Raw genomic sequence first — 25,078 nt, forward strand, 5'->3', positions numbered from 1 at the left:
AACAACCAGATCCTGTTACAGAAGAGATCCTTCCAGTGATCTGTGGAGTCATAAAATATCTCAGACTTATTTTCCATGCAAACTCTTTCCAATGTTTTGACTGCGTCATTTCAAAATTTTCCTTCAGAGATTTTCTCCAAGCTTCCTCTGAGATATTTATGGATAGCTCTTTTTCACATTTTTCTTTTACTTTACTTTCCACAATTGTTAATTTTTGCAATATTCTGTATATACATGAAAGTTTTATCTTACCTTTATTTCGGTTTTCTACCAAATATTTTAATAATTCATTTCCATTTTTTTCTTCTTCTAAATTTTTCTTAATATAACTTCTTATCTGGAGATATTTAAAAAAATGTTTTTGCTCCAGACCATACCTAGAAGCCATGGCTTCATATGTGTTTATTATATTCTCAGTGAGAAATTGTGAAAATGAAATTAATCCCTTACCAGCCCAAGAATGTAATATCTTATCACTTCGATTTGGTATAAAGTCCGGGTCATGCAGCATTTCTCTGAGCTGTACATTCTCACTCTGTATTTAAAATTTTTTGCACAGTTGTCTCCAATTCGTTACAGTATTTCCTATACAGAATAGATGTAGCTGTTGTTTTTGACTCTCTTTCCTTAAAAAAGGTAATGTTCCAATTAACCCTGTTGCCAACTCGTTCTCTATATTTATCCACTTTATCTGTGTGTCACCTTCCATCCACTTCATTATTGTTGCAATTTGTGTTGCATGATAATAATTTTGTATATTCGGGAGGCCTAGCCCTCCTTCGTCTTTATGTTGAGTTAGTATTTTAAATTTAACTCTATGTTTTCTATTATTCCAAATAAAATTAGCAATAATTTTATTCCAAGTATTAAAGCAGGTCTCTGGTAAAATAAGAGGTAATGCTTGAAGTAAAAAAAGAAGTTGTGGAAGTATCATCATTTTAATCGTTTCCACTCTACTGTATATCCCGTCTGGTATTAATTTCCACTTATTCAAATCCCTCCTTATCTTCCTTTCCAAAGTGCAGTAATTGTTTTTATACAATTCATTCAAATTTGTACTAATGGAAATACCTAAATATTTTATAATATCTGTGTCCCATTTAATCTTATAACATTCTTTAATAACTTGATTCATCTGTGTTCCAATACTGAGGGATTCACATTTATCTTCATTTATTCTATATCCTGATACTGTGCTATATTCTTCAATCTCCTTCCATAAGTGTTGTATTGCGCTTTCAGGCGAAGTTGGATAAATGATTATATCATCTGCATATAGTGCTAATTTATGTATTTCTTTCCCTATCTTCATCCCTTTAATATTTTCATTTTGTCTTATTGCTATTGCCAGCACCTCAATATATATATAGCAAATAATAACGGAGAGAGAGGATCTCCTTGTCGAGTGCCTCTTTGGATGCTAAATTTCCTTGAAAAGGTACCATTTGTTTTGACTATAGACACAGGTTTACTATAAAGTACTTGTAACCATTGGCAAAATGTGTCATCTATACCAAAGCTCTTAATTGTTTCAAACATAAAAGGCCAACTTACTAAATCAAAAGCTTTTTCAGCATCTAATGTCATCAATAATAGCTCTTCCTTCTGTCTTTGTGCATAATCAATTATATTCAGTGTTCGTCTAATATTATCAGCCAGGAGTCTTCCTGGAATAAATCCGCATTGGTCGGGATTAATTATATCTATAACTGTATCTTTTAGCCTGTTCGCTAATATTGATGATATTATCTTATGATCCGTGTTGAGTAGTGATATAGATCTATATGATGCACATTTTGTAGCATCCTTCCCTTCTTTATGTATCAATGTTACTATTGATGATGACCATGTTTGAGCCCACTTTCTTGTATCTAATGCACACCTGTATGCTCTAATCAGTAGCGGACTTAATTGATCTTTAAAAGCTTTGTAGAATTCATTTGTAAAACCATCGTCACCTGGAGATTTCCCATTTTTCAACCCCTGTATTTGCTTATGTACTTCTTCTGCCGTTATTGCTTTCGTTAACTTTTTGTTATTTACTTGTTTTAGTTTTGGTAGCTCCAGTTTTCTTAAATATGTCCGAATTTGTTCGCAATCTGCACTTGCCTCTGCCCTATACAGTTTTTCATAATAACTAGCGAATTCTTCTACAATCTGGTCCTTGTCAGTTATTTTTCTAGCTTGTTCTGGTTTTAAATTTGTAATATGCATTTTCTTTGTTTGTTTCTTAAGTTTGTAAGCCAGTATTTTTAAGGACTTTGGCCCACCATCATAACTTTCCTGCTTTGCAAACGTCATTAACTTTTCAATCTCAAACATACGTATTTTTTCTAATTGTGTCTGTTTTTGTTTTAGTTGTAGCTTATCTTCCTTGCTATTAGTTTTACTGTGTCTATTCTCTATCGTTTTTTTTATATCCTCGATTAGCTGTTTCTCTTCTGCTCTTCTTGTTTTTTTTCTAGTTGAGGAATATGAAATAATATATCCTCTCAAGACTGCTTCAGCTCCTTCCCATAATATAATTGGATCTATGTCCTCTGTGTCATTTATTTCCACATAATCTTTTAATTCTTTTTTGATTCGTTCTATAAACTCTGGTTCCTGCAAAAGTGAATTATTAAATCTCCATAATCTCTTGCCCTTACTAATTTGTAATGATATTATCAGGGAGATGGCTGCATGATCGGACATGTTTATTGAGTTAATGTAGCATGTTTTAACTAGCGTTACATTTTGTTTATACATAAAGAAATAATCAAGCCTATTATAAATTGAATGTCTCCCAGAGTAACAGGTGTATTCCTTTTTATCTGGATTTAGCTCTCTCCATATATCTACAAGTCCCAATTCAGAGCATGCTTTCCTCAGTAGGCTGGCGTTTTTCTCCGCTCTATGTACCTTGGTACTTGATGAATCTAGTTTTGAATTCATCACCAGGTTTAAATCCCCTGCCATTATTACCACTCCCTTTGTGTTTGTAACTAATAAGTCTATCAACTGTACCATAAGTTCAGGGCCTGTGTCAGGTGGATAATAAGTATTCAAAAAAGAAATTTCCAGTCCTTCTATTTTACCAACTATTAAAACATATTTTCCTTCCTTATCCGTATAACAGTCTTCTAGTTCAAAGCTTACGTGAGGTTTAATTATTATTACTACTCCTCTTTGTTTTGAGTTATATGTACTGTAATATACCTGACTCTTTGTTATTTTCTTTAATTTTTCATGTTCCTGTTTTTCCAAGTGAGTTTCTTGCAAGTAAACTATGTCCGCTTTTTCTTTCTCCATCTCCAACAAAATCTTTCTCCTTTTTATGACATTATTTATCCCATTGACATTCAGAGATATTACCTTTAAATCACACATGAAACAGCTGACAAATCCTTGGACAGACTATCCTTTGTATTCGTCTGACTTTATCCAACTGATGTACTCCTACAGAGTGGTGTCGGCAGATATATGTGTATCCAGGTGAATATGCATGAATATGCGTGCATGAATGTATGTACATGGACCTGCACGTCTGTGTAGTGAGCATGCAGTTGTTAGGTATAAACCAAAAAAATAAAAAAAAGAGAAAAATACTTAAAGAAATGATTGAAAAAAAGAGAACAGGTAAACACAAAAACATAAAAGTTGAGTTCCATTTGTACCACCCCAGGCAGAGGTGATATCCCTCGGTGACTGTTGTTATAAACATCTTTAGGATCAGGGTGTCAGCCAACAATGTAAGCATGTACCATACCCTATTGTGTCAGCTTGTAATAGAAAACCCCCCTAACCCCCCCTAATTTCTATCTATTTGTATCTAGTATCCATATTCCCCACAAGAGGAAGATATTAAAGCCCAGTGTGGCTTTAGTCCTTTTCATTTATATCTATACACACTCACTCACATACACCCCCCATGCATTCCTCTACACACACACACACACACACACACACACACACACACAGGAAGAGTTACATATACTCTCAAGCAATACAGGGATTAACCAAAAATTGTTCTTTCATATCTCTATTTTCCTCTTTAGCCGAATAAGCAAATTAATTTTACCACAAGCTATTCAAAGCCAATAGTTTTTCCTGCAACTGCATTCATACCTTATTCAGTTCATCAAATATTGCAGTGTCCCTTCGGTGCTCTATGATGGCACTATTAGCCATAAATGTTCTTCTTATCTCTTCCAACATTCAGTTTTGCTTGATAATTAACAAAAAAATAGTAATGAGAAAAAAAAAAAAAAAAAAAAGAGGAGGGGGGAGAGAAGAAGAGTGGGAGAGAGATGGGAAGGGCAATCCAGTTTGTTAATCCACAGTTCATTTTCTTCTATCTGCTTGATATAAGCCTCTCTCCTTCAGTTCTTTTATTGCCGTTGTAGGGTTTGGATACGTTGTAGTTGTCCCGTCCTTGTTGAACATTTTCAACTTTGCTGGTGCCAGAATGTGTGTCTTAATCTCCTGGGCCTTCAGTTGCTCTCTGATGTCTTTGTACAGCAGTCTCTGTTGTCTTACTTTAAACGTGAAGTCATGGTCGAAAAAAATCCGTGTGTCCTTGAAATTCACCTCTCTCTTACTCCAGGCTGCTGGCAACACTTTTCTTTTCAAGTCAAAATCAGTGAGGGCAACAATGATAGGTCGTGCAGAATCCTGTCGCTCTTTGGAGGTGCGATGCGCTCGCATGAAATGAAGTTCTCCTGAAGTTCCGAGGGCTTCTCTGAACAGCTTCTCGAGGAAAGCCGTCATATCAGTGCCTTCACTTTTTTCCGCAACGTTGTAGATACAGACGTTGTTCTGTCTGGATTTATTTTCCAAATAATCCATCTGTTCAGTTAATTCGTTGACCCGAGTTGTAATTGTTTCTGCTCTTTTCTGATTGTTTATCTCCCCGTCATCCAGACTGCTTACTCTGGTCTCCAGCTGGTCCACCCGGGTTACGATCAAATCCAGATTATTGCGTAGGTCTGCTGTTTGCTGCATTATTGTTTTGATATCTCGTTCAGTGTCTTGGCGAAATTCCTTCAGTTCAACTCGCAGTTCTTTAAATTCTTTAGTTAGGGAGTCTTTTAACTCACCAAACAATTGTTGAATCTCGCGTTTTTCCGCCATGCCTTTTGCGTTTTTTTCAGATTTCTCCTTCTTAATTTTCTCTCTGGATTTGATTTCAGCCAACTCCTTATAGGCGCCACCCAAGCGGAGATTCATTCCTCGCTCCTTGCCGACGGGTATTTTCTCTCTTTTGTTAGTATAAATCCAGTTTTATTGAGGAATTACGGGAGGGTGTGCGAGGAACTATTTCCAAGCTGCCGCCATGTCACCGGAACATCAGCTCCAGCCCTCCAACTTTAACGCCAAAACGAATCCCGTTTTCCTTTCTTATTTTCTCTCTTTTTGCTTCGCCTGAACAAGCCCTGTTTTTTCTGAAATGGCTGCGAAAGGAGGCAAGTCGGGCAAAAAAGACGATGCTATTGCTAGCCTAACCTTGGAAGCTATCACCAAGCTGCTCGAGGAACATCGTGAGGCGTCAGCCACCGAGTTCAAAACCTCATTCAGCCAGCTCGACTCTGAACTTGACCAAACGCGGGTTGCAGTGGAGGACCATGGCCAACGTGTCTCGTCCCTTGAAGAGGACCTCAGTCAACGAGTTATGGACCTCGAGAGTATTTGCTCGACTCTACGTGACGATAATGCTCGGCTAAAGGCTAAAGTTACCGACTTAGAGAGCCGAAGCAGGAGGCAGAACATACGTATCCTGGGTCTACCGGAGTCCATTGAAAGCGGATCTCCCACTGAGTTCTTTTCGAAGCTGCTGTGGGAGATATTAGGGAATAACACACTACCCTCACCACCAGAAATCGACAGAGCCCATCGTTCTCTAGCATCCAAGCCGGCCCCCGGACAGTGACCACGGCCGGTCATCCTCCGCCTGCACCGGTACCAGAAGAAGGATCTTATCCTCAGAGAGGCACGGCGGAGAGGGAAACTTGAATACCACGGCCAGCCGGTTCGGGTTGTGGAGGACTACAGCCCCGAAATTCACAACCAGCGTGCAGAATACAGTGGAGTAATGGCAGAACTTTATAAACTGGGTCTGAGGCCGGCTCTTCTCTACTCCGCCCGGCTCCGTCTCACACTGTGTGGTGGAGCCAGAAAATGGATCAGTTCCGTGGACGAGGCGCACAAGTACATCGAGAGTCACCGCAGGTCTCTGAAACCGTCATAATGGGACTGTGCAACAACTCGCTACCGTTCGCGGTCCTGCCATTCTGCAGGCATGTTAGCTTGTGTGGTTTGTTTATGTAGGTGAACATGTTCAATCCTCCGGCTTGTACGTGAGTATCTTCACTCCGCTCCCTTTGTCAGACAACTATTGCTGATATTTATTCATGTTTGCAAAGAAATCTCATGCCGTTCTCATTTTGCATTGGCAGTGAAAGTGAGACAGAATTTATTTCCATTCTCCCATCACTTGCAGCCTGGTTCTTTTGGCAGCATTATTAATATTCAATTTAATCTGACTTGGCAAGCTCTAATACGTTTTTTCCATCTTACCTGCAAGCTCTGCAATAACTTTAGCTGACAATTATAACTTTACATTGTTAAGGGCAGGGATATTTGCTTTATGTTATTTGTAATCACATCTCAGAGCTCATGTCAGGGTGTCTAAGTCTTATTTTGATAAGGGATTCTCCCCTTCTTAATTATACATGTTGTTTTTGAGGTGCCAAGTCCACAAATGTTCGCGATACGGGAGTAGTAGTTAGTTTAGTGTAAGACAGGAAGATCGGTCACTGGGTAATGTTTGTTCTGAAGAGCTTGCTGCTTTTTTTTCTAGCAGCTGTCTTGGTTGGGGAGGGTGGGTTGGGGGGATATGTCACTGCCAGAAAGCTCTACTATTTCCTCTGAAACTAGCACTATACACTAGCCACATCCAATCTCTCTTAAGTTTTTTGCCTAGGCCACTGTTCTCACATCCTAATATTCCTTGTCAAACGATATGAGTGGACACTTGAAGCTGGTGAGTTGGAATGTTAAGGGTCTTAACCACCCTGTTAAAAGAAAAAAGGTCTTTTCACATCTAAAACAACTCAAAACAGAAATAGCCTTCCTACAAGAAACCCATATTCGCTGTTCGGACACCAGCCGCCTGCTTTCAGGATGGTTGGGCAGGGATTTCACTCCTCGTTTTAAGCCAAAGCCCGAGGAGTTTCAATCCTTATCGGTCAGAATGTTTCATTTGAACTGCATAATGTTGTCTCTGACAAGTTTGGCCGTTATGTGATCATCTCTGGCAAATTATACAACACACTAGTCGTACTTGTAAATGTTTATGCTCCTAATGTGGATGACGTAATATTTTTCGAACGAGTGTTCTCCCTGCTCCTAGATCTTAATACATACTCTTTCATACTCGGTGGCAACTTCAACTGTTGGCTTGACCCGATTTTGGACCGATCCTCTACAAACCCTAGCACAGCGAGAAGATCAGCCCGTTTCATTCAGGCTTTTCTCTCTGACTATGGAGTCTGCGATGTGTGGCGCTCTCTCCACACATGCGACAGGGAATACTCCTTTTTTTCACACGTACATCACACATACTCCAGGATTGATTATTTTTTCATTGACAATCAACTGATTCCCCTGGTTCATTCCTGTGCTTATCAGAGCATTATCACCTCTGACCATGCTCCTGTTGTCCTAACCACGCCCGCCGATAGGGGGGGACAAACAGGTCTGCTGTCCCGGGCCCAGGGTATGGGGGGGGGGGCCCTCAATAAATTATGGAATAATTAAAATAAATAAATAAATAAATAAAAATAAAAATAATTAAATAGGCCTATTTGTGGAAAAAATATGTAATATTTGAGTTACATAAAAGCTTCTTATTTGTTTTCTTCCTAATTGTCCTTGAAATAGTGGTCAAGAACCCCCCCCCCCCCCCCCCCCCCCAACACAAAAACAGTTTGGCCACTGATTGTACAACATAACCTAACAGGCCAGCTCTAATGTTAACGTCCAATAGCTTGTATAAAAGCCCGACACAACACGTTATCTTTGACAGAAACAGTTGAGTTTGGCAGCTCCGTCAGAGAGGAGAGCGACCCAGCTGCAGTCAGGTGACAGAGAAAGTGATGCAGGAGGGAAGGAGTCAGGCTGCCGGTGAGAGAGACAGAGTTTCAACAGAGTCTTAAAAAGTCTTACATTTGACAATCTCAATTTTAGGCCTTAAAAAGTCTTAATTACGTCCATACTTTGCATATAGGTCTTAAATTACATTTAATTTGGTCTTAAATATGTACGTTCATTTGCCGCTTCCGTCATCGTCTTTTTATGTTTGGAGGAAACCGAGATTGACAGTCAGCTCCGTGTGTTCTTCCGTCTTAAGTATCAGGAACCTAAGTGGCATTTTGCCAACAGCGCGGTCGGAATTTATCGGCGTACACTTCGCCATTTCCGGAAAGATTTAGACAGCATAATCTGCCAGACGACCCTCAGATTGGGCACACTCGGTGTGAAAGCGCAGGTGTCACACAAAATCAGAAAAACACCAGTTAGCTTCTAAAAGTCTCCAGTGAAGTCACGTAATCACACACTTCTGTACGCCTTTGTCACCAGTTCCCGGTCCAAGTTCATCCAGTTCTGCTCGACCTGATTTTGAACACTGTGTGTGTGTGTGTGTGTGTGTGCGCGCGTGGAGGGTTATTATAGTTAACTAAAATTAAATTCCTAGATAAAAACTAAACTAAAACTACTTAAATCACTTGTAAACTAATTAAAACTAAACTGAAAAACTAAATTAAAATAAAAACAAATGAAAATGTTCAAACTATAATAACTCTGACACACACACACACACACACACTCACTCCATTCTTCATTGTTTGAGCTGCTCTGTAAATGGCAATAAATGTAGTTATTTTTTAAAGTAATTCTGGGACAGCATTTTTCTGTACTTTTTCATACTTCGTGTAGGTTTTAAATTTAGTTCAAAATGGATCAGAGACTGATCACACATTTAATTTCAGCCAGAGCAGAGGATAGGAAGAGCAGAGGATAGGAAGAGCAGAGGATAGGAAGAGCAGAGGATAGGAAGAGCAGAGGATAGGAAGAGCAGAGGATAGGAAGAGCAGAGGAAAAGGAGAGATTTGGGCGCGGCGGCCCATCTAATATCATCTTGTCCTGGGCCCAGGCAAGACTGTCAGCTGGCCTGGTCCTAACTATGTCCCTTCCTGGCCGGCCACAAAGAGACAGACAGTGGCGATTTAATTCAACTTTGCTGTCGGACGATAATTTTGTTAAATTCATGGAAAAGGAGATAGCCTTTTTTCTCACTACTAATATGTCTTCAGACATATCTAGTCTAATTGTATGGGATTCCCTCAAGGCTTATCTCCAGGGACAGATAATATCTTACACTGCGCAGGTGAGGGGAAAATCCTCTAAGGAGCGATCAGACCTAGCCTACCAAATCAAAGAGATCGATATACAATATGCTCGGACTAAGTCTCCAGATCTTTACAAAAAGCGGTTGGAACTCAAGACTAAATTTGATCTACTCACCACTCATTCAATTGAACAATCACTCTTAAAAAGTAAAACCATGTTTTACATATATGGAGACAAATCAGACAAATTACTAGCCAACCAACTAAAAGGCTCAAAGGCTAAACAAAATATTTCTAATATCCGGTTACCAAATGGCCGTACAACTACGGATCACTCACAAATTATTGAAGCATTCAGGGACTTCTATACCCAGTTATACACCTCAGAAGCTCAGACTGATTGTGATGAGATTTCTGATTTTCTAAATGGTCTCAGTATTCCCAGTCTTTCACCAGACTTAAGGAAGAGATTAGAAAAACAGTGTGGTAACAAGGGGCAGTTTGTCAAACCTGTGGGTTTGTGTCAAGCAGGCGCCACCTACTGGACGTTAGGGTCGATGCACTTTTCTTTGTTAGTGCGATGAGTCTGCATTTTGGGCTGTGGGCTACACGCAGGCCGCTTTGATGTCAGAACTATGTGGACGGTCCCAACAATGGTGATGTCATCATTTGTGTGATTGTGTGTGTTCTCAGGAGTGTTTCCTGGAGTCGGTGGACAAAGCAACGCTCTGCTGTCCTCTTTGCAGGAAGAGAGTCTCCACGTGGGCTCGTCTGAACAGCAGGAAGAACACGCTGGTGAACCAGCAGCTCTGGACTCAGATTCAGACCTGCTTCCCTCTGCTGTGTCAGAGACGAGTCAGTGGACAGGACGACGACAGTGAGGATGACCAGCAGCACACACGAGGTACAACACTCACACACAGATATCCCATGATGATCTGCAGGGAGGAAACTGGTTGTACAAAGATTACTGATCCTAATCACTGAATCTTGCTCCACTATTCCGCCTTGCTGTCTGTGTGAAAGCTACAGAGATGACTGGGGGACAGTTTGGTTGTTAGGGGAGAGACTGTGTGTGCGTGTGTGTTGGTCTGACAAACACTTCCACCCACAGAACGACGATATAGATCCGACTACATTAATGTGGCAGCAGCAGGTCGTGAATTCAGCATCTTATACAGGGTTCTCCCCAGAAATTATTAGTGTAGCGGCGCACCGTCTGGGGGGGGGAAGGAAACACGGACGGACAGACGGTCATCTACTCCGTCAGCCGGGGGACGGACGGACGCTCATCGCCGTCAGCCGGGAGCTCCTAGCCGTCAACTGGGGGACGGACGGACGGACGGACGCTCGTCACAGTCACGCGCAGAGTATAGCGGCGCTGACCTAGCGGTATAGCGGCGCAGCGCCGCTGTTCCACCGTCTGGGGAGAACCCTGTTATATGAGGAAGACATACAGAATTACTCTGTGGAAAGAGTCTGCCCTCCTGCCTTTCCTCCTGTCTGTCCTTCCTCTCTGGGTGTAGCCCCATTCACACAGGAGGAGACGTATAAAAGCTGCAACTACGGTTCGCCAATTCTCCGCTGATGGTGATTCACACAGAGCAAAGTGGCTCTCTGTTAAAGACGAACCGCCGTGAATTCACACAGAAAGCTGCGGCTCCTAAAGAGGCGTGACGGTACACGTCATGTTGATGGAGTCAGTGTTTTTTCAAGGTGTTTCCCTGGTTGTCCCCCTGTCAATCTGACTCCCTCACTCGCAGGACGGTGGCTGTTTTCTGGGGGAAAGTTCACTGAAATCTTGGTCGGGAGGGCTGATTTATTTTCATCACAAACACTCAGTGAGTTAAACATTTTTGCTGGTGACAGAAGCTGTTTTTCGGGCAGAAATGTGACGAAGAGTTGGTAGAACAGCCAGGAGGACAGACACCTCTCCACGTATATCTGCTGTATTTTTTTCCTCATATAAGTTGCCAAAGACAGTTACAGTTAATACGTTAGTTTTGTTTGGTCATGTAACATTGCTTTGTGGGACATTTCTCTGTATTAAGTTGAGTGAAGGACCTGTGTAGTTAACGACAGTCCAATCCTCAGCACCCGATGCGCGAAGCCGGCTTATCCGTTCACACTGGTTCGGTTCTCCAATAATACGGCCCTGATACTACCTCCAGAGGCGGATCAGGGCCGGAGCGAAATTCTGCCCCTCGCCGCCTCCGAGAGGTTCACAATGAGACGGAGGCGGGGAATTGGTGAACTATAGGTGCACCCAAAAGCCAGTGTGAATAAGGCTAGTGAGAGTTAGACAGGGTCCTCTGTTTACTGATGGTGATGATGTCATTAAGAGCAGAAAACATGTCTTTGTCACTTTCCAGGATGTTTGTTGGGTCAGTGTGTTGGGAATCGATATCGGCAGTGAATGTGTCGACCCAAGGTGATCACCACGCGAGCAAGCAAAGTTTGAACAAAGAAGATCGTCGTCTTTGGATTCACGTGCACTTTGATTACACGGGAGGTGAATTTGGAGGGATAATACCCAAGGTTCTGAAAAGGTAGTCATAGAAGAAGGTAGAAGCTAAGCGAGCGCTTTGCCAACAACAAAGAATAACACAACGACCGTGTGGTGCACAGCACTCGTCTCTCCCTCAACCAGGGGCCAGCAAGCGAATCGAGGTTCGTTTGTCGTCCGCTGATTGAGCCGGAATACGACGTATTGTGATCACACACGGCGGCAAAACTATACAAGCTGTCCACAGAGTGCATCAGCCTGAATGAGCTCCTAGCGTACAGTCAACCATACGTAGGACTCGGCATCCGTTCACACAAAACAAAAGCACCCTATATTCTATCTGTTTCTGCCCAAACAGAAGCCTCTTACTTGGGTCGCTCGTTGTGACTAGCATGTGTCCCGTCTGATTCGAAACTCCAACCTTTTTTGGATTCGAGCGCGGCATCAGCTGCAGCGTCCTGACAGCTGATGAAGGCAGACTGAGATCACACAGCGGGGTCGATCAAATGGAAGGACCGGACCTCGGTGGTTCCTTCTGAAGATAATCTCTTCCTTCTGCAGGCAGTGAGGGACAACTGGGTTGTGCAGTGTTCCTCTATGGATCCAAAACAATAATGACGAATATTCCAACAAAAACGAAAGTAAAACAAAAACAGTCTCTGTCTCGTCCAGCGAGGAAAGAACTGAAGACTAGGCCAAGCCAAGTGAAAAACGTTTCTCAAAGTTACACCCTTACAGCAACTACTGAATGCATCACGTTATCCTGGGAATGTGACGTGATGAGGGGTCTCCTGACCTTTAAACTCTGAGTGAAGTCATGGTCATTCTGTCGGAGTTTCATGGTCCGCAGCCAATAGGGACCGAGTGAAAGTTTTGGGGCTGTGTCATACCGTGAGTTACAGTTTTGGGTTACACTTTTGGGCCTTGGTTCTGTTCCTTTGTTCTTGAAGTCCTCAGGTTTAAGAAGGCCCTAGTAGTTTTTAGTTTACCTACAGGCCTTAACTTTGTTTGAGCCACGTGGGGTGAGGCCCAACAAGTGTGAACAAACAAAGGTGGTGCAGAGGTGAAGCTTCAGTGACACGCTGCTGATCTGTTGACTCTCTGTGTAACGTGTCTGTGTGTGTGTGTGTGTGTGTGTCTGTGTGTGTGTGTCTGTGTGTAGTCTCATTGGGTTTTCCCAGAGTCTGTGAACCAGGAGAGCTGAGGCAGGAATATGAGGACCAGGTGACCAAAGTAAGTTCAGTCTCTTCATTCTAATTGTGATGATGATGCTGGTGGTGATGATGATGATGGTGATGATGTCATTGCCAGCTGACGGAGGAGAAGCGGGTGCTGGAGGAGGAGGAGCGGAGGGCCAGTGAGGAGTACATCCAGAGGCTGCTGGCTGAGGAGGAGAACCTGCTGCAGGAGGAGAGGAGGAGAAAGGAGGAAGATGAGAGGCTGGCTCGACTGCTCAGTGATCAGCTGGTCAGTGATGATCAGTAATCAATATTCCGAACATTAAAGTTATCTAATGTCTCAATTATGTTCATTTATTTTACGGTGCTTTGATACAACACGGATTCTCTTCAGTTCACCTAAACACTGTTCACATGTTCAGTGTTCAAACTGATCAACTTTATTGTTCAATGTAAACAAACAGTTGTGATGTCATCAGTGATGTCATCAGTGAGCCACAAGTCAACAGGAAGGTGTTTGTTCATGTAGTCTGTAATTAGCTCTGCAGCCTGTGGGGGCGATATCGCCACTCTGTTCAACTCCTCCATCTTATCTCCCCCCTCCTGTCTCTCTCTCTCCTGCCCCTCTGTCTCTATCTCCCCTCTCCTGTCTCTCTCTCTCCTGCCCCTCTGTCTCCTATCTCCCCCCCTCCTGTCTCTCTCTCTCCTGCCCCTCTGTCTCTATCTCCCCCTCTCCTGTCTCTCTCTCTCCTGCCCCTCTGTCTCTATCTCCCCCCTCCTGTCTCTCTCTCTCCTGCCCTCGTCTGCTCCCCCTCTCTGTCTCTATCTCTCCCTGCCCTCCTGTCTCTCTCTCCCCCCCTCTGTCTCTCCTGCCCCTCTGTCTCTATCTCCCCCTCTCCTGTCTCTCTCTCTCCTGCCCCTCTGTCTCTATCTCCCCCTCTCCTGTCTCTCTCTCTCCTGCCCCTCTGTCCTCTATCTCCCCCCCCTCCTGTCTCTCTCTCTCCTGCCCCTCTGTCTCTATCTCCCCCTCTCCTGTCTCTCTCTCTCCTGCCCCTCTGTCTCTATCTCCCCCCCTCCTGTCTCTCTCTCTCCTGCCCCTCTGTCTCTATCTCCCCCCCTCCTGTCTCTCTCTCTCCTGCCCCTCTGTCTCTATCTCCCCCCCCCTCCTGTCTCTCTCTCTCCTGCCCCTCTGTCTCTATCTCCCCCTCTCCTGTCTCTCTCTCTCCTGCCCCTCTGTCTCTATCTCCCCCCTCTCCTGTCTCTCTCTCTCCTGCCCCTCTGTCTCTATCTCCCCCTCTCCTGTCTCTCTCTCTCCTGCCCCTCTGTCTCTATCTCCCCCTCTCCTGTCTCTCTCTCTCCTGCCCCTCTGTCTCTATCTCCCCCCCCTCCTGTCTCTCTCTCTCCTGCCCCTCTGTCTCTATCTCCCCCCCTCCTGTCTCTCTCTCTCCTGCCCCTCTGTCTCTATCTCCCCCTCTCCTGTCTCTCTCTCTCCTGCCCCTCTGTCTCTATCTCCCCCCTCCTGTCTCTCTCTCTCCTGCCCCTCTGTCTCTATCTCCCCCTCTCCTGTCTCTCTCTCTCCTGCCCCTCTGTCTCTATCTCCCCCCTCCTGTCCTCTCTCTCTCCTGCCCCTCTGTCTCTATCTCCCCCCTCCTGTCTCTCTCTCTCCTGCCCCTCTGTCTCTATCTCCCCCTCTCCTGTCTCTCTCTCTCCTGCCCCTCTGTCTCTATCTCCCCCCCTCCTGTCTCTCTCTCTCCTGCCCCTCTGCCCCTCCCCTCCATCAGAACTCCCCCGTGGTCTCTCAGGAGAACCCTCGTCCTGCTGACGCCACTCCAGCCAAGAAAAAGAAGAAGAAGGAGGAGGTCGGACAGATTGAGAAGTAGGTCGACTGCAAACGTTTGAGTCGTGTGACCAGACTTCAGTGTTTCCCCTATATGCATCATCATATTTCAGCACCAGACCGCCGCTGCTGATTTCTTTTTCTTTTTTTTTTTTACGATGAGAGAGGAGAGGTGGAGAGTGGGCTCAGTCTTGTCTCTTTAGAAACTAATGTTATGTCATCAGCTGTGCTGTCTCTCAGCATACGCCACAACGGAGGTAACGTTAGCGGCAGGTTTGGAGATGGTGCAACAAGAAACTTTGAGTTTACTTGATAATGTCAGCACAACGATTTTAACAAGCACCGAGTAGATGTAAACCATGAAGCAAGCAACACTGATCACGGATTCAGGATTATCATTCGGGGTAGATGGATTTATGCCGAGTTCACAAGTAAGGCCTCCGACTCTGAGTGGCGTTCCAGTGTACTTTTTCTAGTAGGTGGTCGGAAAATTCCTACTGTCTCAAACGCAGCATTACTATGCGCGAGGGCCACTGTGACGTGTGAAAGCTGTCGAGCTCAAGTTACTGACAGACTACTTCACAGAAAAACAGACATTTTGGATTGTTCTAGTATTTGTGTTATGTGCCTTTACTGTATATGGTTGGTTGTAAATATATACTTTGTGATATTATTGTCCATAATTGTATTAAAGATTACACTTTTATTGGGTTCAATAAAAGTGTATTTTCCTAAATCTTGAGACACCTCATGTGTAAGTTAGACAGACATTTCCCTGCTCATTACTGTGCACAAACGTACTGTTGTGTACTTAAGCCTTAAGAGCCGCTCTGGTGCCGGCAGACACATAGAAACCTCCTGGCAGGGTGCACTTTGTGTTTGCCTTTGCACGCATGCGAACACTCACCTCCACTGATACAACTCCATCCTAGGGTAAACACTGGACTTGATCCACTAACACCGGTGTGACTGACTGACTGACTGGTCCAGAGTGGTGCGAATAGACATCATTAATATCAGCTTGTGATGACACATTATTATATAATGATGATCAGAGGATCACAGCTGAGACACAAACGGTCAAGTTTGATCACAGAGTGATGATGATGGTTCCTGTGTGTTTCAGGTTCTTGTCTCCTCGTCAGTCCGTCAGTAGCAACACCTGCAAATTAACAGCCAACAAGGTCAGTTTGACTAACAGCATTCTAACAGTGTTAGAAGATATTAGACTGTGTTAGAACATCTTAGAACATGTGTTAGAACATATTAGGCTGTGTTAGAACATCTTAGAACATGTGTTAGAACATATTAGGCTGTGTTAGAACATCTTAGAACATGTGTTAGAACATATTAGACTGTGTTAGAACAAGTGGTAGAACATATTAGACTGTGTTAGAACATGTGTTAGAACATGTTAGACTGTGTTAGAACCTGTGTTAGAATATGTGTTAAAATATGTGATAGAACATATTAGACTGTGTTAGAACATGCGTTAGAACATGTGTTAGAACATATTAGACTGTGTTAGAACATGTGTTAGAATATGTGTTAGAACATATTAGACTGTGTTAGAACATGCGTTAGAACATGTGTTAGAACATACTAGACTGTGTTAGAACATGTGTTAGAACATACTAGACTGTGTTAGAACATGTGTTAGAACATGTTAGACTGTTAGAACATACGTTAGAACATGTTAGACTGTGTTAGAACATGTGTTAGAACATGTTAGACTGTGTTAGAACCTGTGTTAGAATATGTGTTAAAATATGTGATAGAACATATTAGACTGTGTTAGAACATGCGTTAGAACATGTGTTAGAACATATTAGACTGTGTTAGAACATGTGTTAGAACATACTAGACTGTGTTAGAACATGTGTTAGAACATGTTAGACTGTTAGAACATACGTTAGAACATGTTAGACTGTGTTAGAACATGTGTTAGAATATGTGTTAGAACATATTAGACTGTGTTAGAACATGCGTTAGAACATGTGTTAGAACATACTAGACTGTGTTAGAACATGTGTTAGAACATACTAGACTGTGTTAGAACATGTGTTAGAACATGTTAGACTGTTAGAACATACGTTAGAACATGTTAGACTGTGTTAGAACATGTGTTAGAACATGTTAGACTGTTAGAACATACGTTAGAACATGTTAGACTGTGTTAGAACATGTGTTAGAACATGTTAGACTGTGTTAGAACATACGTTAGAACATATTGGACTGTGTTAAAACATGTGTTAGAACATATGTTAGAACATGTGTAAGAACATATTAGACTGTGTTAGAACATGTGTTAGAACATATCTTAGAACATGTGTTAGAACATTTTACACTGTTAGAACATGTGTTAGAACATATTAGACTGTTAGAACATATGTTAGAACATATTAGACTGTGTTTGAACATGTGTTAGAACATATGTTAGAACATGTGTAAGAACATATTAGACTGTGTTAGAACATGTGTTAGAACATATCTTAGAACATGTGTTAGAACATTTTACACTGTTAGAACATGTGTTAGAACATATTAGACTGTTAGAACATATGTTAGAACATATTAGACTGTGTTTGAACATGTGTTAGAACATATGTTAGAACATGTGTAAGAACATATTAGACTGTGTTAGAACATGTGTTAGAACATATCTTAGAACATGTGTTAGAACATATCTTAGAACATGTGTTAGAACATATCTTAGAACATGTGTTAGAACATATTAGACTGTTAGAACATATGTTAGAACATATTAGACTGTGTTATAACATGTGTTAGAACATATGTTAGAACATATTAGACTGTTAAAACATGTTAGAATATGTGTTAGAACATATTAGACTGTGTTATAACATGTGTTAGAACATATGTTAGAACATATTAGACTGTTAAAACATGTTAGAATATGTGTTAGAACATATTAGACTGTGTTAGAACATGTGTTAGAACAAGTGTTAGAACATATTAGACTGTGTAAGAACAAGTGTTAGAACATATTAGACTGTGTTAGAACAAGTGTTAGAACATATTAGACTGTGTTAGAACAAGTGTTAGAACATATTAGACTGTGTTAGAACAAGTGTTAGAACATATTAGACTGTGTTAGAACATGTGTTAGAACATTGTTAGAACATGTGTTAGAACATTGTTAGAACATATTAGACTGTTAGAACAAGTGTTATAACATATTAGACTGTGTTCTAACATGTGTTAGAACATATGTTAGAACATATTAGACTGTTAAAACATGTTAGAATATGTGTTAGAACATATTAGACTGTGTTAGAACATGTGTTAGAACAAGTGTTAGAACATATTAGACTGTGTTAGAACAAGTGTTAGAACATATTAGACTGTGTTAGAACAAGTGTTAGAACATATTAGACTGTGTTAGAACAAGTGTTAGAACATATTAGACTGTGTTAGAACAAGTGTTAGAACATATTAGACTGTGTTAGAACATATTAGACTGTGTTATAACACGTGTTAGAACATATGTTAGAACATATTAGACAGTTAAAACATGTTAGAATATGTGTTAGAACATATTAGACTGTGTTAGAACATGTGTTAGAACATGTTAGAACATGTGTTAGAACATGTGGTAGAACATGTTAGACTGTGTTAGAACATATTAGACTGTGTTAGAACATGTGTTAGAACAAGTGTTAGAACATATTAGACTGTGTTAGAACATGTTAGACTGTGTTAGAACATGTTAGAACATGTGTTAGAACATGTGTTAGAACATGTGTTAGAACATGTTAGAACATATTAGACTGTGTTAGAACATGTTAGACTGTGTTAGAACATGTGTTAGAACATGTTAGAACATGTGTTAGAACATGTGGTAGAACATGTTAGACTGTGTTAGAACATATTAGACTGTGTTAGAACATGTGTTAGAACAAGTGTTAGAACATATTAGACTGTGTTAGAACATGTTAGACTGTGTTAGAACATGTTAGAACATGTGTTAGAACATGTTAGAACATGTGTTAGAACATGTGGTAGAACATGTTAGACTGTGTTAGAACATATTAGACTGTGTTAGAACATGTGTTAGAACAAGTGTTAGAACAAGTGTTAGAACATATTAGACTGTGTTAGAACATGTTAGACTGTGTTAGAACATGTTAGAACATGTGTTAGAACATGTGTTAGAACATGTGTTAGAACATATTAGACTGTGTTAGAACATGTGTTAGAACATTGTTAGAACATGTGTTAGAACATTGTTAGAACATATTAGACTGTTAGAACAAGTGTTATAACATATTAGACTGTGTTATAACATGTGTTAGAACATATGTTAGAACATATTAGACTGTTAAAACATGTTAGAATATGTGTTAGAACATATTAGACTGTGTTAGAACATGTGTTAGAACAAGTGTTAGAACATATTAGACTGTGTTAGAACAAGTGTTAGAACATATTAGACTGTGTTAGAACAAGTGTTAGAACATATTAGACTGTGTTAGAACAAGTGTTAGAACATATTAGACTGTGTTAGAACAAGTGTTAGAACATATTAGACTGTGTTAGAACATATTAGACTGTGTTATAACATGTGTTAGAACATATGTTAGAACATATTAGACAGTTAAAACATGTTAGAATATGTGTTAGAACATATTAGACTGTGTTAGAACATGTGTTAGAACATGTTAGAACATGTGTTAGAACATGTGGTAGAACATGTTAGACTGTGTTAGAACATATTAGACTGTGTTAGAACATGTGTTAGAACAAGTGTTAGAACATATTAGACTGTGTTAGAACATGTTAGACTGTGTTAGAACATGTTAGAACATGTGTTAGAACATGTGTTAGAACATGTGTTAGAACATGTTAGAACATATTAGACTGTGTTAGAACATGTTAGACTGTGTTAGAACATGTGTTAGAACATGTTAGAACATGTGTTAGAACATGTGGTAGAACATGTTAGACTGTGTTAGAACATATTAGACTGTGTTAGAACATGTGTTAGAACAAGTGTTAGAACATATTAGACTGTGTTAGAACATGTTAGACTGTGTTAGAACATGTTAGAACATGTGTTAGAACATGTTAGAACATGTGTTAGAACATGTGGTAGAACATGTTAGACTGTGTTAGAACATATTAGACTGTGTTAGAACATGTGTTAGAACAAGTGTTAGAACAAGTGTTAGAACATATTAGACTGTGTTAGAACATGTTAGACTGTGTTAGAACATGTGTTAGAACATGTGTTAGAACATGTGTTAGAACATATTAGACTGTGTTAGAACATGTTAGACTGTGTTAGAAAACGTTATAGCGCGTGTTAAATCATGATAGAACTTTTGTTGGAGCATTAGAAAGGCTGTAGAACGTATTAGAACCCTGTCTGACTTCCCGTTTCAGGAGAACATCCTGGTCTCTGGCCGGTCCCTCCCTCACCTGGAGCATCACAGTGCAGACCTCCACCTGACCGCTCCGTCAGTGTCCTTCAGGCTCGCTAGTGACGGAGGAGCTTCATCGTTGGCCAAGAGGAAGAGCCCTGAGGAAGAGGAGGTGACAGTCCATAAACAAGTCTGTCACTCCTCCTCCACCACCATGTCCTCCTCCTCCACCCCGTCCACCTCCCCCTCCCTCCTGCAAGGGAATACTGAGTTGGAAGCGGAGCTGCTGAGCAGACTGCAGCAGGAGGACGAGGACCGGAGGCTGGCTCTGCTCCTGCAGAAGGAGTTGGACCAGGAGGAGCGACAGAGAGCCACAGACAGACGGAAAGGATCCACAGATGCTTACCCGCTCCGTCAGCACCACCCGGGGAGGGAGGAGGCCAGCAGGAGCGCTGTCACGCCCAGTAGAGCTTTCAAAAAGACTACAAAGACCTCTTTCTCCTCCTCTTCCTCCTCCTCCTCCTCCTCCTCCTCCTCCTCTGCCTCCTCCATCAGAGGCAGTAAACAGGCGACTCTGACTGAGATGTTTTCAGGCCTGAACAGATGAACTCTCTCTGCACTGTCTCAGTGTCTCTCCACCATCACTGGGCTCAGGTCAGAGGTCGTCATCATTTCTTCTTCTTTGTTTAAAATAAAAGTAGTTTATTTTATTTTGAGAGAATTTAAAGTGAAAAGTGCCGACAGAGCTTCATCCTGTGGAGAGACAAGACAGAAATATGTGGACAGCTGAACCTTCTCCACACTGCATTCTTGAATATTCTTCACCGTCAGTCGGGTTCTTCACGGTCCGTCAGGTTCTCCAGTGGGTTCATCAGCTGTTTCAGAGACAAACCTAACCCAGTGATTATTTCCCTTCAGAACAGGTGTCCACATACTTTTGGCCTTATGATGTGAACTAAATGAGAGTTTGTGGCAGCTGAATGTTGAATGTTAAACTAATAAACCAGAATTTTTTCCTCTGTAAACATGCTACTTGTGACGGTTAGTTAGTGTCACATGACACCTTCATGCTGTCATTATGCTGAAGGTCAGGATGTTGATGCTGCGTTCATGTCCTGTATGTAATATTCATTTGGTAAAGACTCTGGACCTGAGGGGGAGTAAAAACTCCTCAACAGTAACAAATTGTCATTAGATTGACGGTTGATTATCTCAGACAACGCAAGATGTTTATATCAGTTTGTTCTTCAGAAACTTTAAGGTCCAAGTATTGATGATATCGATCGTATGTGACTGAGAGCATTGAAACCGTTATGTTGACATCATGTCTGTAATGATACCTGAGTTTTCATCATGTTGATGTGATTCAGTGTGATGTGATGTCCTGATGACATCATTATTTTTGATGTCTGTCCAGAATAAATGTTCGTAAGTCCTCTTCGGAATCAAAGAAAGATGGTTTAGAAGTAAGGGGTCTCCATATTTTTTTGATTTGTTCCATATCAAAGTAATCAATCAATTACATTCATAATCAGATTTTGTTTATTTGTCCCGCAAACAAACGGGGACATTTCTTAGGAACAGACACATGGAAACAGGAGCTGCTAACAGCTCATTTCACAGCTCGGACAGGCTCTTGATTTATTCTTTCTGTCAACATTGTGGTTAACAAACAGAAACTGAATGTCGCTGTTAGCATGCTGACATCTATCAGATTCATTTTGAGTGGAGTTCTGTGAGTGCTGTGATCCCTCCTGCCTGAAGGGGGCGCTGATGACAGTTTAGGTCCTTCAGCTGGTCTTTCGTCAGACAAAGAAAAGAATCAGATACAGTAAATATGAAACAAATGTTTTTTTCTTTATTGCTTCATGTTTTCAGATGAAATCAGACAAACGGCTGGTTCAGATGTTAAACAGACGTTTGAACAAAGTTCTCGGCTTCAGATCATAAATGTTTCAGCTCAGGTATGTTACCTGAGGATGCTCATTTATCAATAAACCAAAGTGAGTCAATAAAGATCCAACTGCAGGCTCATCTGTCTGAACCATGAATTTACTTTGGTCAAAGTTTCCGGGGTCAGAACTGAATCGTGAGTTTGATCAGCTGGTTCCAGAATCAGCTGTCGGCTGATCTGAAATCAGAAAAAATGACAACATGAACTTGTTTTTCTTTCTCTCATCAGTGACTGTTGGTAAAGCTCAGCGGTCTGAGGAAAGAGGAAGTGTGACGCCTCTGGTGTCGCTGTGGTCATGTGACCCTGAAGGAGCTGAGGCCGTCTGACGTCTCCTGGTGAATCACATGAAGTGTTTGGACCTGCTGAGTCAGGATGTTTAAAGTCCTCTTCTGGTTTCATTGTGTGATCAGTGACGATTCTTTCTGTCCTGATCAGCTTGTTATGGCCTGATCAAAGCCGTTAATACTGATTATCTGTTGACAGTCTGATCTGTAACTAATATTTACTGAGATGTTGGTCCAGCTGAGATAAACACCAGGGCCCGTATTCACAAAGACTTTTATCTTAACGTTAGGAGGACTCCTAAATGGGACTTAAAGTTTTTATGTAGGAGTCGTTTCTTAAAAGTAATTCACAAAGCTGCTGAGACCTTTTAGTTCTGAAAACGGTGAACTCCTAAACTAGAAGTAACTCTCTGTTGCTATGGATGACGTCATTTTATTAGGATGCACTTAGAAGCGGTGACAACGGTGATTGGCTGTTGAGTGACAGGGCAGCCCATTGAAAAGTCATTTAGGCTACGCAATGCATGAAGGGAAAATAAGGAAGTTGCCTACAAGCCCATGACAAAGCCTATGAAAAGATATTGGATAAAGAAATGTATTTATGAGGCAAATTAAGTGCCCCCCCCCCCAAACAAAAACAAAAAAACAAAAACGCTTCAGACAAAAATTACAAATTAGAAGATTGTGATGAAAAACGTGAATTGTCAATAAAAGGGGCATTTGCTTGAAAAGCTGCGTCAAACCTCTCTCCATTAAAATTCAGGATCCGGGCCATTTCCCAACAATGTCCAGTATATTGTAACATGCGTCAAAGACAATTTGTGTATTGATGGAATGCAACTTTTTCCGATTGACAAAAGCCCTATTCACACAGGACTAGTATAACCTGGGGACCTCCAGTAATTTGTAATAATTTCGGAGGTCGTCTGTGATCTTAATCCCGTAAAATGACCTTGAAAGATGATTAGATGTCTTATGTGCGAATGCACCGCACGAAACACAGATGTGGTGGGATCATTTCTAAATCTCTTGAGGTCTCCAGGTAATACTAGTCCCGTGTGCAGAGCTTCATTTTCCCCGTAGTCAAACACCGGCGTGTTGCCAAACATTTTAACTCTGGCGTTATTGGATTGTTTCAGTTGGTTGGGGACGTTATTGCGTCTCTCACCAACTCAACCACAACTTCAGTCCCTTCACGGTCCATCTGACATCGTTTTAATAATTCCCTGTTATTTAGCGTCTCCAGAACATTCTGCTGTGACCAGGTCTTAGTGAGTCAGGAGTCCTCTGGACTACTTCTAAGCTCTCCCACACTTAGCTGCTACTTTTAGGCTTAAAATGTTTTGTGAATAACTCTTATTTTCAAAAATTAGGAGTCCTAAAGTTACGACTGACACGCCCATTATTTTTAGGAGTTGCTCCTAAATTTGCCTGTTAGGAGCTACTTTTAGCCTGAAGATTCTTTGTGAATACGGGCCCTGATCCAGATCCTGACGGTCCTGGTTCAGAAACATAAGCTGATGGTTTATGAGAGAAGAGGTGTTGCAGAGGGGAGCGTCTTCACTCACAGATGATCTTTGATGGGTTCAGTTAATCAATGAATGATCATTAATAAGAGACGTCAACATGAGAAGAAGCTCTGATGATGATGATGATGAAGAAGCTCTGATGATGATGATGATGATGATGATGATGAAGAAGCTCTGATGATGATGATGATGATGAAGAAGAAGCTGTGATGATGATGAAGAAGAAGCTCTGATGATGATGATGATGATGAAGAAGAAGCTCTGATGATGATGATGAAGAAGAAGCTCTGATGATGATGATGATGATGAAGAAGAAGCTCTGATGATGATGATGATTAAGAAGAAGAAGCTGTGATGATGATGAGGAAGAGGAGGAGGAGACAGATGAAGAACGTCCTCTCAGCTGTTCGTGCACCACAAACCTTTGGTCCTTTCAGCTGGCAGCTGTCAATCAAAATGGTTTGAACCAATCAAACAACTGACTGAAGCAGTAAAGCTCCTCCCCCTGATGACCCACAGAGACCACCTGAGGTGGGTCAGGGTTTTGATGTGGATTCAGACTCTGGTGTGGTGGAACAGGTCCAGACCACCTGTCACATGAGACCATCAGACGAACTCAGACCTGAAATCAGGTCAACCAGAACGCCTCATCCTGTGGTGGTGATGATGTTTCCCATGAGTCTTTGCTGTCCTGTGACTCACAGGCGAGCTAAAATAAGAAGAACTGAAAATAGAGAAAAGCTCAAGTGGACTCACTGACGTCCTGACCTGGACCAGAACCCAAACCTGTCTGATGCTCATTGTAATAATCAATGACCTTTGACCTCCGGCTGTCCTGTGAGTCACGTACACATTTACATTCTTTACATCGTCTCGTGTTAAAAATGCCGTCCATGATATTTAAAAATAATGTCAGCGTGGGTACTTCCTGTTTCCATATTTGTCCGTGGGCGTGTCCCTGGGAGTTATAAATGTTGGTTCCTCAGAATGACTTGAAGTTGATCATCTGTCTGTTGA

The 25,078-nt window shown here is 41.6% G+C and overlaps 2 protein-coding genes across 2 annotated transcripts in view; both read left to right on the plus strand.

The window, feature by feature from the left end:
• The window catches only part of rnf168 (ring finger protein 168), a 28,999-nt gene extending 6,671 nt beyond the window's left edge, over positions 1-22,328 (plus strand). The window contains exons 3-8 of the mRNA XM_030398239.1: positions 10,083-10,293; positions 13,058-13,128; positions 13,207-13,362; positions 14,855-14,949; positions 16,037-16,094; positions 20,317-22,328. Of these exons, the coding sequence (XP_030254099.1) occupies positions 10,083-10,293; positions 13,058-13,128; positions 13,207-13,362; positions 14,855-14,949; positions 16,037-16,094; positions 20,317-20,901 (1,176 nt within the window). The 3' untranslated portion in view covers positions 20,902-22,328. The remainder of the gene's footprint in view (positions 1-10,082; positions 10,294-13,057; positions 13,129-13,206; positions 13,363-14,854; positions 14,950-16,036; positions 16,095-20,316) is intronic.
• A 2,046-nt stretch (positions 22,329-24,374) lies between these two features.
• The window catches only part of LOC115570038 (transmembrane 4 L6 family member 5), a 3,293-nt gene continuing 2,589 nt past the window's right edge, over positions 24,375-25,078 (plus strand). The window contains exon 1 of the mRNA XM_030398278.1: positions 24,375-25,078. This exon is cut by the window's right edge and continues 14 nt beyond it. Within this exon, the coding sequence (XP_030254138.1) occupies positions 25,033-25,078 (46 nt within the window). The 5' untranslated portion in view covers positions 24,375-25,032.

Source organism: Sparus aurata, chromosome 2 (genome assembly GCF_900880675.1).
Source record: "Sparus aurata chromosome 2, fSpaAur1.1, whole genome shotgun sequence".
Taxonomy (NCBI): domain Eukaryota; kingdom Metazoa; phylum Chordata; class Actinopteri; order Spariformes; family Sparidae; genus Sparus; species Sparus aurata.